Source organism: Marmota monax, unplaced genomic scaffold, assembly GCF_021218885.2.
Source record: "Marmota monax isolate L192 unplaced genomic scaffold, Marmota_monax_Labrador192_F-V1.1 WCK01_AAM20220418_F8-fsc00210, whole genome shotgun sequence".
NCBI classification, from domain to species: Eukaryota; Metazoa; Chordata; class Mammalia; order Rodentia; family Sciuridae; genus Marmota; species Marmota monax.
Window position 1 is genome coordinate 1615539 of NW_026695248.1, and position 13039 is coordinate 1628577.

The 13039-nt window shown below is 40.5% G+C and overlaps 2 protein-coding genes across 4 annotated transcripts in view; both read right to left on the minus strand.

Annotated features, from left to right (window-relative positions):
• Positions 1-1774: 1774 nt before the first annotated feature.
• The window catches only part of Aff3 (ALF transcription elongation factor 3), a 534054-nt gene continuing 522789 nt past the window's right edge, over positions 1775-13039 (minus strand). For all 3 annotated transcript variants that reach the window (XM_046440319.2, XM_058578305.1, XM_058578304.1), the window contains 3 exons: positions 10770-10819; positions 10416-10639; positions 1775-6215 (listed from right to left, as the gene is read on the minus strand). In XM_046440319.2, coding sequence (XP_046296275.1) covers positions 6094-6215; positions 10416-10639; positions 10770-10819 — 396 coding nt within the window. In that variant the 3' untranslated portion in view covers positions 1775-6093. The remainder of the gene's footprint in view (positions 6216-10415; positions 10640-10769; positions 10820-13039) is intronic.
• On the minus strand, positions 8142-10405 carry LOC131424060 (putative per-hexamer repeat protein 5). Its single transcript, XM_058578306.1, has 2 exons — positions 8999-10405; positions 8142-8968 (listed from the first exon to the last, which is right to left on the minus strand). The coding sequence occupies exons 1-2, from the start codon at positions 10222-10224 to the stop codon at positions 8698-8700; spliced, it is 1497 nt and encodes a 498-aa protein (XP_058434289.1). The 5' UTR covers positions 10225-10405; the 3' UTR covers positions 8142-8697.

A 13039-nucleotide genomic window follows, 5' to 3' on the forward strand; every position in this document is an offset into this window, starting at 1 on the left:
CATTACTGTAAGAGCTGTGAATCTAACTCCCCCTGTAGCTGACCCCAAATTTATCCCCTGCTGCCTCACAGTGCCAATTAAATAATAAAACACCCAAACTGTGGTCAGATGTAATTAGTTTGAGAACAGTTTTCAAATGTCCTCATGCCAAGTTTGTGAATTAACCCCTTCTGAGGACATAAACACAGGATAATTTGGACTAAGAACACGAATCTCCAATTTGAACATTTCTTGTGCTATTTGCCAAGGTGTGCTCTCCCGGGAGTGGAAATAAACTCTAATGGTTGGAAATACAGTTCATGTGATTGTTGTTTTTCTTTTCTTTACTTTTTCTTTTAAATTTTTTTTTAGTTGTGGATGGACACAATATCTTTATTTTTATTTATTTTTTTAATGTGGTGCTGAGGATCAAACCCAGGGCCTCACGCATGCGAGGCAAGCACACTCTACCACTGAGCTACAACACCAGCCCCTGTTGTTGTTTTTCTTATACTAAAAAAAAATATCTTCCAAAACTTCAGTTGGTCTGAGTTTCGTTGAAAATGTGATACTTTAAAAAAATACAGTTCTGATCGTGAATACATGGACTTCAGTGGTGTATCAGGCAAAGCTGCCTTAAGAGACGGTCTTGTTTGGAAGCTTTCCAGGTATTTCTTAGTCCACCTTTGAAAGTGTATTAGGCTCAGTGGTCATCTTTGGGGTGAGGGGCTGTCTCCTTGGCAACCAAGATCAAGGTGACCCCTCTGCTTGGTGGTGAGGACTCACGTGAACTGTGAATTGTGTAAGATGGGGTGAGGGGCAAAGGATAAGGGGTATTTGATTCTAAGGATATGGGTTGGATATGCTGACATTTCATTTTGTTTTCATTGTTATTCTGCTTCTTTAGTTTGGGGAGAAGGAGAAGAAGAAGGAAGGGAGGTAAGAGTGAAACTTTGGCTACCAAAAACCTCCTCCCATCTGGATGCAGTGGCAGGAGGATCGAAAGTTTGAGGCCTGCCTGGGCAACTTAGAGAGACCATGTCTCAAAATAAAAAAATAAAAAGGAGTAGGGATGTAGCTCACTGGTAATATGCCTCTGGATTCAGTCCTTAATACCAAATTAAAAAAAAAAAAAAGCAAAAATGCCCCAAACAAAACAAAACAAAAACAACCGTCCCACACAGGGGCAGTATCATGTAAGGCCATGGGTCTAACTAACATTTTCCTTGTCTTTAGTTCCTAATTCTCTCGACCAAGTATTTCTCACATGAGTCCCCATGTTGGTTTGAACTGGAAAAGGCTGGCACATGAGCTAGGAATTGGCTTGTGATGTTAAAAAATGTTGGTAGCACAGTGTCCCAGGGCTGCTCCTGGACAGGCACCCAGGAAATCACAAATCAGTTTCTGTAGCCTCTCAGATACTGTTCCCTGGGACACTGGAAGATGTTCACCTGTGTGTGTGTGTGTGTGTGTGTGTGTGTGCGCGCGCGCGCACGAGTGTTGGGACATGGGAAAGACAGGTAGTAAACTATAGTCATAATGAAAGAAAAAAACATACTTTTTTTTCTGTGAAAAATTATCAGACTTAGCAATGATAATCCATGGAAGCCATGCTGAGAACATTCAGGAAACAAGGCCGCTTCTAAAGAGATGATGAGCTGGGAACCATACCTCTGATGTGAACATCTTTCAATATGTTTTGTAAACATATTCACAGAAACTGGTGGACATTTTTCTCGTACAACTCGATTTCTCTCATTTACAACATAAATCATTTAATGTAACGTTTGCAACCTTAGAAAGGCAGACATATTTAATCCAAGTCCGTTTATAAATTCCAATTTCACATGGATTAAAAACTGCAGATAAATTAAGTCACAATAATATCCTGTACATGCATTAAGGCTGGTGACCGCTGAAGTCTCTTGGGTATCTACAAACAGGAAATCACACGCAGATTACTGGGTCTGAAGAGTGTCTACATCATTAAAAAAAATCTTGCCATTTTTTTTTTCTTTTGGTGATACAGATTTCAACAGTAACTCTGGAAAACTGTGAAAAATGTCATTTAAAAATATATATGTATATGCTACTGCACAGTTTCAAAGATGTGGTTCATAAATAACGTTGGCTTCACTGATTATTTTTATAACAATGACTGCACTTCCAAGGTGATTTGAACACGCAGTGACTTATACTCCATGTTAGGCACTAGTAATATTCGTCAGGCGTACTACAGTTTTATGTTAGCTGTATTGTACATATATATTTTTAAATGTATGCATTTATACAAACTGTGCATATTATGTATGGGGTGTCAGAAATGTACACATCACTGTTATATAATACACACATCATTGTTGTACAGGTTTTGGTGCAGAAAAAAATCTCATTGCATTGCATTCCATGTGTTCAATCTAGCACACAATTTGTCAACTCTTCAGATTATTTTTCCAGTACATTCTTTTTTAGATAGTGGGTCCAAGTTTCCATTTGCAAATTTGAAAGTTTCCAGAAATATCTGTTTTAACCAAATCTCTCCCTCCAGGCACAATTCTGCACATGAGTCTGATCTGTGTAGAGTATTAACTAATGCCAAAGTCTGATCAGGAAAATAATTGGGCTGCTCTCTCTCAAAGACAGTTCTAACATTGTGATAAAAGGGTGGCACCCATTCAGGTCATGGCGGACAAGGTCAGTCGAACCTGTGTTGAACTTCTGAGGAAAGAACGTGTCTTCAAATAGAAAGAAAGGTTAAAAAACATTATATGTTTAAACACAAGACTCTCTGGAAGGATAGACATCGAACCATGAACCATGGTTGTCTCAGGGGGTTGAGACAATCAGAGACTGACACTAGTTTCTACTTTTTTGCATTGTTTCAATTTTTTTTTATTTGGGATACAGGGGATTGAACTCGGGGCACTCAACAATCATTGAGCCACATCCCAGCCCTATTTGGGTTTTAATAAGGTCTCACTGAGTTGCTTAGCACCTCTCTGTTGCTGAGGCTGGCTCTGAACTCACTATTCTCCTGTCTCAGCCTTCTGAGCTGCTGGGATTACAAGTGTGCGCCACCACACCCGTCTCAATATTTACAATGAACAGGTACCACATTTATAATCAGAAAATACAAGAAAGATGCTTCAACTTGGAACCAGACTAGGGAAAAAGAACAAGTTATGAATGATTTCAGAAGTAACAATTAGAAGAGGGGTCCTTAACAAAATCAGCTATTCCAAACCCAATAGGAACTGCTGCCTGACACACTCTGTAGATGGAAAGAGAGACACTGATAGGACCTGAATGCTCTGACCATCTCCCCAAATGATCAGGTTCTAGAAGTGTTGATGAGAAATGTGTGGATCATCACCCTGCTGCTTGAACGTGTGCTAGCTCAACCACCCAGAGGTCACCTTTTGGGCTTCTCAGGGAAGCACATCTCAGAGGTGCCTCCATAAAGCCTGCAACTTTAAAGCCAGGCAGGAGCAAGAAAGCTCCCTGGGGATGCACGGCAGATACCAAGGGCCACTTTATGTAAAAGTTTAAACTTTTCATCTGCATTCACTCAAAGTAAGTAGAATTAAAAAAAAAAAAAAAGATCAGATATTTCTTTGGATTAAAGTTTCCAGCTGGGAGTGGTGGTGCATGCCTGTAACCCCAGCAACTCAGGAGGCTGAGGCAGGAGGATTGCAAGTTCAAAGCCAGCCTCAGCAACTTAGCAAGGCTCTGAGCAACTTAGTGAGACTCTGTCTCAAAGAAAGAAAAAAAAAAAAAGAATAAAGGAAAAGGAAAAAACAGGCTGGGGATGTGGTTCAGTGGTATAGCACCCTTAGGTTCAATCCCTGGTACCAAAATAAAAAATCCAGCCAAAGATGGGACCATGAACTCTGCCAACAATTAGTGAAAGGGATTTAAGAAGAACTTCACTTGGGTAAATTAAATGTAAGATGAAAATTCAGGCTGAGAATCCCTCATACAAAAATCCAAAATTCAAAATGCTCCAAAGTCTAAAATATTTTGAATGTCCCTATGACGTCATAAATGGAAAATTCCACACTGACCTCCTGTGACAGGTCTCAGTCAAAACACAAGTATACTAAAAATATATCCTTCGGGTAATGTGTATAAAATCCCCTTTGGGCTGTATGTCTGAGGAGTACATGAAACATAAATGAATCTCAGTTTAGATTTGGGTCCCCTCCCTAAGATATCTCATTGTGTGTATGTGAATATTCAAAAACCTGAAATCTAAAACACTCTGGTCCCATGCATTTTGGAGGAGGAATGCTCAACCTGAACTGTTAGTATTTTTCAGGTGCTTGAAGGTCAAAGTCAAATGCAAACTTCACAGGCGCTTCACTTGCTCACTGTCAATTAATTCAAATCACCAAAGTTGGTCAATCTCTTGTCCAGTTTTGCATCAATGGCTTAGAACATAGAAATTGTAGATATCTTATTTCCCACCCACCATAAGACCAAGCTAACAAAATGTTATCACTGCAACCAAACCTGCAAAAATATCAGTCTTAGCATATGGGTGCCACCATCACCTTGAACAAGGGACTGTTTCATAGATTGCAACACCTGTCTTTCTCAGACTGTCCTGGTGCAATTCTGTCAAGTAAGGGGCCTCAAGGACATCCTCTTTGTGGTTAAAGGGTGGCAAGACAGACCCTAACTTTGAGGAGTCATTTTCTGTTTACCAGTATTTCATATCCAAATATATTTAACAAGAAGACTAAATCTAGGACATGACAAAAATACTACCAAACAAAATTCAGACAAAAAAAAAACACTGTAAACAAGATGTCAAAAAACTAAAATGTAAACTTAATTAAAGAAAAAAAAAGAAAGAAAGAAAAGAAGAGCCATAGGCAAGACGTAAACATACTAGATGCACAAGACGTAAGCAAGACGCTTTGGGCAGTGCTACCTCAGACAGAATGGCAATCGGTGCAGGAATAAGTTCCCTCGCACGGGAAGCAGCTTGCTAATCAAAGCCTGATTAAAAATATCCCCCAAATCAAAACGCAGCCAAGGCCAGCGGTGGCCCATTCTGCACAGAGAGAATCAGACCGCCTTAGGACAGCTGAGAGCTCTCAGTCTGATAGGCAGCAGATGGACTCTTAGAGAAGGGACGTTCTAGGCAATGTCCCCATTTGGCCAAGAAATTTTGCAAGAAAGCTACCGTGGAAAGAAAAGACTTGAAATGTTCTGGCTGACAAAAGCCACATGGCTCTACAGCCACCAAGTCACAGTGGCAGGAGGAAGAAATGCACGTGCCTGGAGGGCTTGTTGTCACAGTGCACATTTAAATTCCCAGCCCAGCTCCAAAGCACAGTGGCTGTTGCTCCCGTGTGTGTGGATTTTTAAAGACACTGAGTTGTCACTGAATCCCAGTGCCGCTGTCATAACATGGGGCGTCAGGGAAGGCTGTGTGAATCCATCCCTTTGCTTACGATGTGTTTGGTTGATAATAATGTTGAAGGGGGTATTAGAGGAAGGGCAGGGGATTTGGTAACATGCAATCTAGTAAACTTCTGGCACAAAAATAACTGACTTGTTTTCATTATTCAATTACCCGTTAATACACACCCATCAAAAATAATTGGGAAACAGCATATTAATACTGAAAGTAATCAATAATATAAGAGTCAGGTTCATCTTCACTGGCAGTTAAGCTTTTGGTGTGCTGTATTGCACCTGGTGAACTAACCCATCAGATTTTGGTTGAAGTTTTGGAGAAGTCATGATTTAGCAATTGGAAAAGGAAGTGTGTGTGATTGTGTGTGTGTGTGTGTGTGTGTGTGTGTTTGTGTATGTGTAGTTCCTCTAACCAGGAACTCCTGATCACATTGTCTAGCCTGGGATTATGGAAACCAGACAAAGAATATGTGTTCTGAAGCACTGTGTATCTTACGTACACAGGCAGCTTCTTATACACCCACACGTAAATACACACATGCCCTGGGAAAAGATCATTGCTTGATGCAAAGGAAGTGTTCAATGCAGCTTGATAAATGCTGTGGCTGGGAATTTCAGCAGCACAGTGTCCAGAAACATGGAGCCATCTTGGAGATGAGAGCACAGCCGGGCTCCAGGGTGAGGTCCCTATGGCAGGTGGGCGCTGTTCCGTAGCCAGTGCAGGCCCTGCTGCGAGTACTGGACCAGGTGCTCCATGCTGCTGTGCAGGGTGACAGGCCCCATGAGCAGATCCAGGTCATTAAAGAATTCTAGGGGACAGAGAGAGTGGTTAAGTGTGCCACACAGGCTAGGTGTGCTACTTCATCCTCAGGACTATTATGGTCCAACAAAATCACAGATCTCCTGCTCCATCTTGTGACTTCTGCATACCCTTGAACAAAATAAGATCCAAGGGTGGGGGACTCATTCTATACCCAAATAAATAAACTACGTCTACTATTTCTTTTTCTTTTTTTTTTTTAAAGCATTCTTTTTTTTACCTGAATTTTTTTAATTTTTATTTTTCATTTTTTAATTTTTGAGAGAGAGAGAAGTTTTTTTATAATATTGATTTTTTAGTTTTCAGTGGACACATCTTTATTTTATCTTATGTGGCACTGAGGATCGAACCCAGCGCCCCCGCGCATGCCAGGCGAGCACGTTACTGCTCGAGCCACATCCCCAGCCCTTAACCTTTATTTTATTTATTTACTTTTATGTGGTGCTGAGGATGGCTTGTATTGCCATCTAGAACCTGGCTCACTCAGGGTTTTCCAAAGTGGGCATGTATATTTTGAGCCATATCCCTAGCCTTATCTTGTATTTTTAATTTAGAGACAGGCGCTAACTGAGTTGCTTAGAGCCTTGCTTTTGCCGAGGCTGGCTTTGAACTCATGGTCCTCCTGTCTCAGCCTCCAGAGCTACTGGAATTATTGATGTGCGTTACTGTGCCCGGCTGGACATACATATTTCTACATATTTATCCCTCCTGTTTGTCTTCCTGGGAAACCCACCTCAACCCACTTCAGCCATGCAAGTGATATGTATTCTTCAAAACCCTGTTCCATTCTAGCTCCTCTAATGAGCTGCTCCTGGTGGCCTTTGACCACCATGACATTCCTACTGGACTCACTCCCAGGGGCACCAGCTTGGCTGCATGTTATAGACCATCTGGTTTTATTAACAATTTCCTGCACTAGTGACTCATCCATTCCTCATTTCACTGTGGACATGCTGCTCTTGACCTCAAAGATTTATGCTGTCATAGAGACATAATTTTCATTCAGGGGCCTGAAAGTGAACTCAGGTTTGTACTCTTACCTGTTGCTGGGGGGAGAGTAGTAACTTGATACAATTTTTCAGGAGAAAAGGTAACAATATATATTAAGATATAAAACGATATATGTTATCTTAAAATAATCTGTACCCGTGGACCCCAAATTTCTACTTCTATTTTTATTTTATTCTCCCAAAGAAAATAACCAGAAATATGGATAATGACTTCTATAGAAATACTTATCAGGATATGGAAAAACATTGGGAGTGTTTTCTACCAAAAGTGGGAAAAAAAATTAGAAGTAAACCTAAATATCTAACACTGTGATAACAAATATCACAATATCAAGTTTTGTGATCATATACCCAACATGTTATGGTAGCATTACAGTACGATTACAAAGAGAGTTTTTTGGCAAATTAATGACATGAGAAAATGCTTGCTATAATGTTAAGTGAAAAAAGGATTTAAAACTATATTCACTATGGTTTTACTTTGGTAAAAATAATGCATATTTGGGAAGAAAGGCTAAAAGAAACTTGGTAGAATGTTTTATTTACTTATCAGTCATTTCTAAGATTACTGATGACTTAAGAACTTTTTTTCTTTATGGTTTATTATGCTTCACGAATTTAGTCACAGAAAACATGCATGATTGTTATTATCAGAAAAAAAATTATTTAAAAATTCAGCTTTTACCACTCCACGTAAAATGGGTTCTCTTTTCAATTGTCAGCAGCAGGCACTTAGGGAGCTAGCACTAACCCTAATTCATTCATTCATTCACTCATTCAGTCGATATTTCAGAGCTCCAATTGGGTCTCAGGCACTGGGCTGGGTCTCAGGAGTCCAAATTTTAATGAAATATATATATATATATATATATATATATATATATATATATATATTATTTCTTTTGATTTTTCTTTTTTTTTTTGTATCTCTAGCCTTTTTTATTTTTTATTTTGAGACAGGGTTTCACTAAGTTGCTTAGGGTCTTGCTAAATTGCTGAAGCTGGCTTTGAACTTGTGATCCTCCTGCCTCAGCCTCTGGCCGAATGAAATATAGTCTTTACCTTCATGTAGCTGTTTATTGTCTAATGGGAAAAATGTATATATATTTTTATTCCTATATCTGTACCTATATTTGTATTTGTACTTCTGACTATGTCTACACCTATACCTGTATCTACTCCTGTATCTGTACCTATACCTGTATCTGTACTATATCTACACTTGTATTTGCATCTGTATCTGTACCTAACCTATGCCTGAATCAGTACTTATACCTGTACCTGCACATGTATCAGTACTTATACCTGTACTTGTACCAGTATCTATACTTATACCTGTTTCTACACCTGTATCTGTACCTGTACCTGTATTTGTACCTATATGCATATCTGTACCTACAATTGTATCTGTACCTATACCTGTATCTGTACTTGCACCAGTATTTGTACTTATACCTGCATCTATACCTTACCTGTATCTGTACTTATACCTGTATCTATATATCTGTACCTATACCTGTATCTGTACCTACAAATGTATCTGTACCCATACCTGTATCTGTACCTACAAATGTATCTGTACCCATACCTGTATCTGTACTTGCACCAGTATCTGTACCTGCACCTGTATCTATGTCTGTATCTGTACTTATACGTGTATTTATGCCTGAATCTGTACCTCCATCTGTATCTGTATTTATACCTGAACCTATGCCTATATCTGTACCTCCACCTGTATCTATGCCTGTATCTGTACTCATACCTGTATCTACGCCTGTATCTGTACCTGCACCTGTATCTGTACTCATACCTGTAATTATACCTGTATCTGAACCTATACCTGTATCTGTACCTGTACCTATGCCTATATCTGTACTTATACCTGTATCTATGCCTATATCTGCACCTATACTTGTATCTGTACCTGCACCTGTATCTGTACTTATACCAGTATCTACACCTGGACCTGTTTCTATGCCTGTATCTGTACTTATGCCTGTATCTATGCCTATATCTGCACTTATATCTGTATCTGTACCTGCACCTGTACCTATACCAGTATCTACACCTGTTATCTATACTTATACCTATATCTGCACCTGTACTTATACCTATTTCTATACCTGTATCTGTACCTACACCTGTATCTGTACCTTCACCTGTATCTGTATTTATACCTGTATCTATGCCTGTATCTGTAACTGCACCTGTATCTGTAAGTACACCTGTATTTGTATCTGCACCTGTACTTATACCTATTTTTACACCTGTATCTGTACCTATGCCTGTATCTATGCCTACACCTGTATCTGTACCTGCACCTGTATCTGTACCTGTACTTATACCTATTTCTACACCTGTATCTGTACCTGCACCTGTATCTGTACCTACACTTGTATCTGTGCCTTCACCTGTATCTGTATTTATACCTGTATCTATGCTTGTATCTGTACCTGCACTTTTATCTGCACCTGTATCTGTATCTATACTTGTATCTGTACCTACAATTGTATCTGTACCCATACCTGTATCTGTACTTGCACCAGTATCTGTACTTATACCTGTATCTACACCTGTATCTGTACCTGCACCTATATCTGTACTCATACCTGTACTTATACCTGTATCTGTACCTGCACCTGTATCTGTACTCATACCTGTACTTATACCTGTATCTATGCCTATATCTGTACCTATACCTGTATCTGTACATACACTTGTATCTGTACTTATACCAGTATCTATGCCTGTATATGTACCTATACCTGTATCTGAACCTGTACTTATACCTATTTCTACACCTGTAACTGTACCTACACCTGTATGTGTACCTGCACCTGTATCTTTACCTACACTTGTATCTGTACCTACACTTGTATCTGTACCTTCACCTGTATCTGTATTTATACCTGTATTTATGCCTGTATCTGTTTCTGCACCTTTATCTGCACCTGCACCTGTATCTGTATCTGATGTATGTGACACCATCTTCCACAGAAAGGATAAAGGTAAATAAAGACACTCAAGGCTCTGAGTGAGAGGAGAGATCAGGAAAGGTATCACACAGCAGACGACAGCTTCTGTTTCTTTGAAAGGCCACGTAAAGTTGCGCAGTGATCCCCAGGTCTGGCTCTCCCCAGCCTCGGCAGGTCCCCACACCCTGGGGGCAGTATGCACACCTCTGTTTTCTTTGGCCAGGTTGTCCGCCATCTCCCAGTAGTCGTAGCTGTGCAGGATGCTGTTGGTGATGCTGACATGATTGGCCGCCATCTGATGGATGCGCTGCGGGATGCTGACGATGGTCGATGGGGACAGGGCGTTGGTACTGGAGAGGCTGCCCTGAGACCCCACGGAGCTGGTGGGAGAGGGGTTGGGAGACATGGGGGATGGGGTTCCAGTGCTCCTGGAATGGGAGAGGTAGAAAAACCAGAGTGGAGAGGTCGGGAGCAGGCGAGGCGGGGCAGCCCATCAGGGCACAGAAAGCACCATGCACTCACCGCCTGGCTTACTGCATTTGGGAAAAGTGAACTTACTTTCCACTGGCCCCCCACGGAGACGGGGCTTGGGCAGCTTTGGATGAATTCTGCAGGAAAACAGAGACAAGGACAGTGAGTTCCATCTGCTTAAGGGTAAACAGAAGACCATAACACGTTCTCAGGTGACGGTGGGGAGAAATCACAGAAGGCACCACAGAAAAGATGCAGATTCTTAGAAACTGGGTCTGGGAAATAAGGCTGCTGGCTCCCTCTCTGGAGCTGAGGAGGGGCCACTGCCTGGACTGTGGGGCTCCAAAGTGGGGTAACTGAAGGGCTCACCCCTGGGCTTCTATGTACAAACTTTAGGTATCAAATTAAATGACAATCCTGGGGGTCTTTGGGTCTGAACAGTTCTGATTGTTCTCATCATAAATTACTCTAATTTTTCTGAAAAGGAAATAAAAGAGCAGGAAAGCTCCCCAACCCCTCCTGAGCATACCCTATATTTAAATTTAGGAGTTATTTGCAAGAACTGTTGTTATGCACCTAATGCCTGAAAGTAGATGTCATCAAATTCTTGCATCATAGCTTATAAAGTTTAAAAGCATTTCTCTTAAAGGAATCTAATCTTAAATACTCCAAAAAGAACAGATGAAAATATAGTTTCTTAACAGATAAGACATTCAAAAGCTCTGAATGATTTGGATATTCTGATTTAAGATGTTACTGCTGCAGGAACCAAGTGTTTGCATCAGACATTTAAAAAGGGAGGAATAGGAAATGAATCTGACCAAATTTTCCTATATCCACATTTGAATATACCATATTGAATTTCACCTTTATATATATCCATAAAGCACTAATTTTTAATACCTTTATTTTATTTATTTAAATTTATGTGGTCCTGAGGATTGAACCCAGTTCCTCACATGTGTCAGGTGAGACCTTTACCACTGAGCCACAACCCCAGCCCCATAAGGCACTAATTTAAAAAAGTATAAATAGAAGAAAGACAGTATATATAGGAAAGGGAATGGTGGGGGCGGGTGGGGAGGGAAAGAAGAAGTACTGAGGACTAAACTGAAACAAATTATATTGAATGCTTGTATAATTATGTCAAAGTCACCCTTAATAATATGTATAACTATAATGCACTAATAGAATTTTTTTTTTCTAGGTGGGGTGCAGCTCCGTGGTAGAGTGCTTGCCCACATATGTGAGGCCCTGGGTTTGATTCCCAGTATTGCAAAAAACCAAAAACCAAACAAACAAACCAAAACAGAAAAATTTCCCCTTTGGCAAAGAAAGTTGCTAAATGCACAGTTTTTTTCCTTTGAGGGCCCAAGAATGTTTTCCTGGAGAGAAATCTACTAAAGGCGAAGAAACCTCATCTTTGTGATGCTCTTGTGAATTTTCCTTTTCAGAGACAAGAAAACATCCTCAGCCTGGTTCCTCCCAGATGATGCATCTCTTTGGGTCGGAAGGCACTTTACCAGGTGGTGGCTGGTTTCTTTAGTGTCAGTGTGGAGTTATCAAAATGGCCAGAAATGGCCCGCCAGGACTCAGGCTCCACAGCAAGGTACAAATACAGGACAGACTTGCAAACCAGTCACTTTTACCTGTCGCAGGAAATGACTCCATTTTCATGGAGAGAACTAGAGAAGGGACTGCCTTCTTTGGAGGGAGTATCTCCCCTTCCTGCCGTGATGTGACTGGCACCTTCCTCGGTGGGGTGCTCGGGGCCCCAAGAAGGTGTTTCACTTCACCACATGGTTCTGGGTGTTCTGGATATAAGAACACCAAGGGGAAAGTGGGAGGGAGGCCTGGGGATGGGAGAAACCACCTAGAAGGGGGTGTCCAACAGGAAGAATGGCTGAACCCATTCAGCCCCGAAGCGCCATGGCAAAAACATGGGCAGGAACAAAGTCCCCCTTCAGAGACGGTTCTGGATGAATAAAACATATTCTCTACAGCTGAACTGTCACTGTCACCTGAAGGTTTTGAAACTTTGTACTTAACAAAGGGTAGGGAAGGATTCGAAGTTTCAGTGAGGAGGGTCATATTCTGGAGATGTACTGTGATTAAAATTAAAGATAACGTCTAGTACACTTGAAAATCACTCAGAGTAGATTTTGGAAGTTCCCATCACAAAAATGACAGGTATATGAAGTGATTGATGTGTTAATTAGCTTGATTTTATCATTCTGCAATGTATGCATGTATCAAAAATCATACACATCAGAAATACATAGGATCAATCCTTGGCCGATTAAAAATACATTCAAATATTTTTAATATATTCTTCTTTTTTTGGTACCAGGGATGGA

Coding starts and splice junctions, on each gene's coding strand:
- LOC131424060 (XM_058578306.1), bottom strand. CDS start 10,224: ATGGTGTCACATACATCAGATACAGATACAGGTGCAGGTGCAGATAAA. Junction 8,969..8,998: donor AGATACAGGCGTAGATACAG/GTATGAGTACAG, acceptor GCATAGATACAG/GTGGAGGTACAGATATAGGC.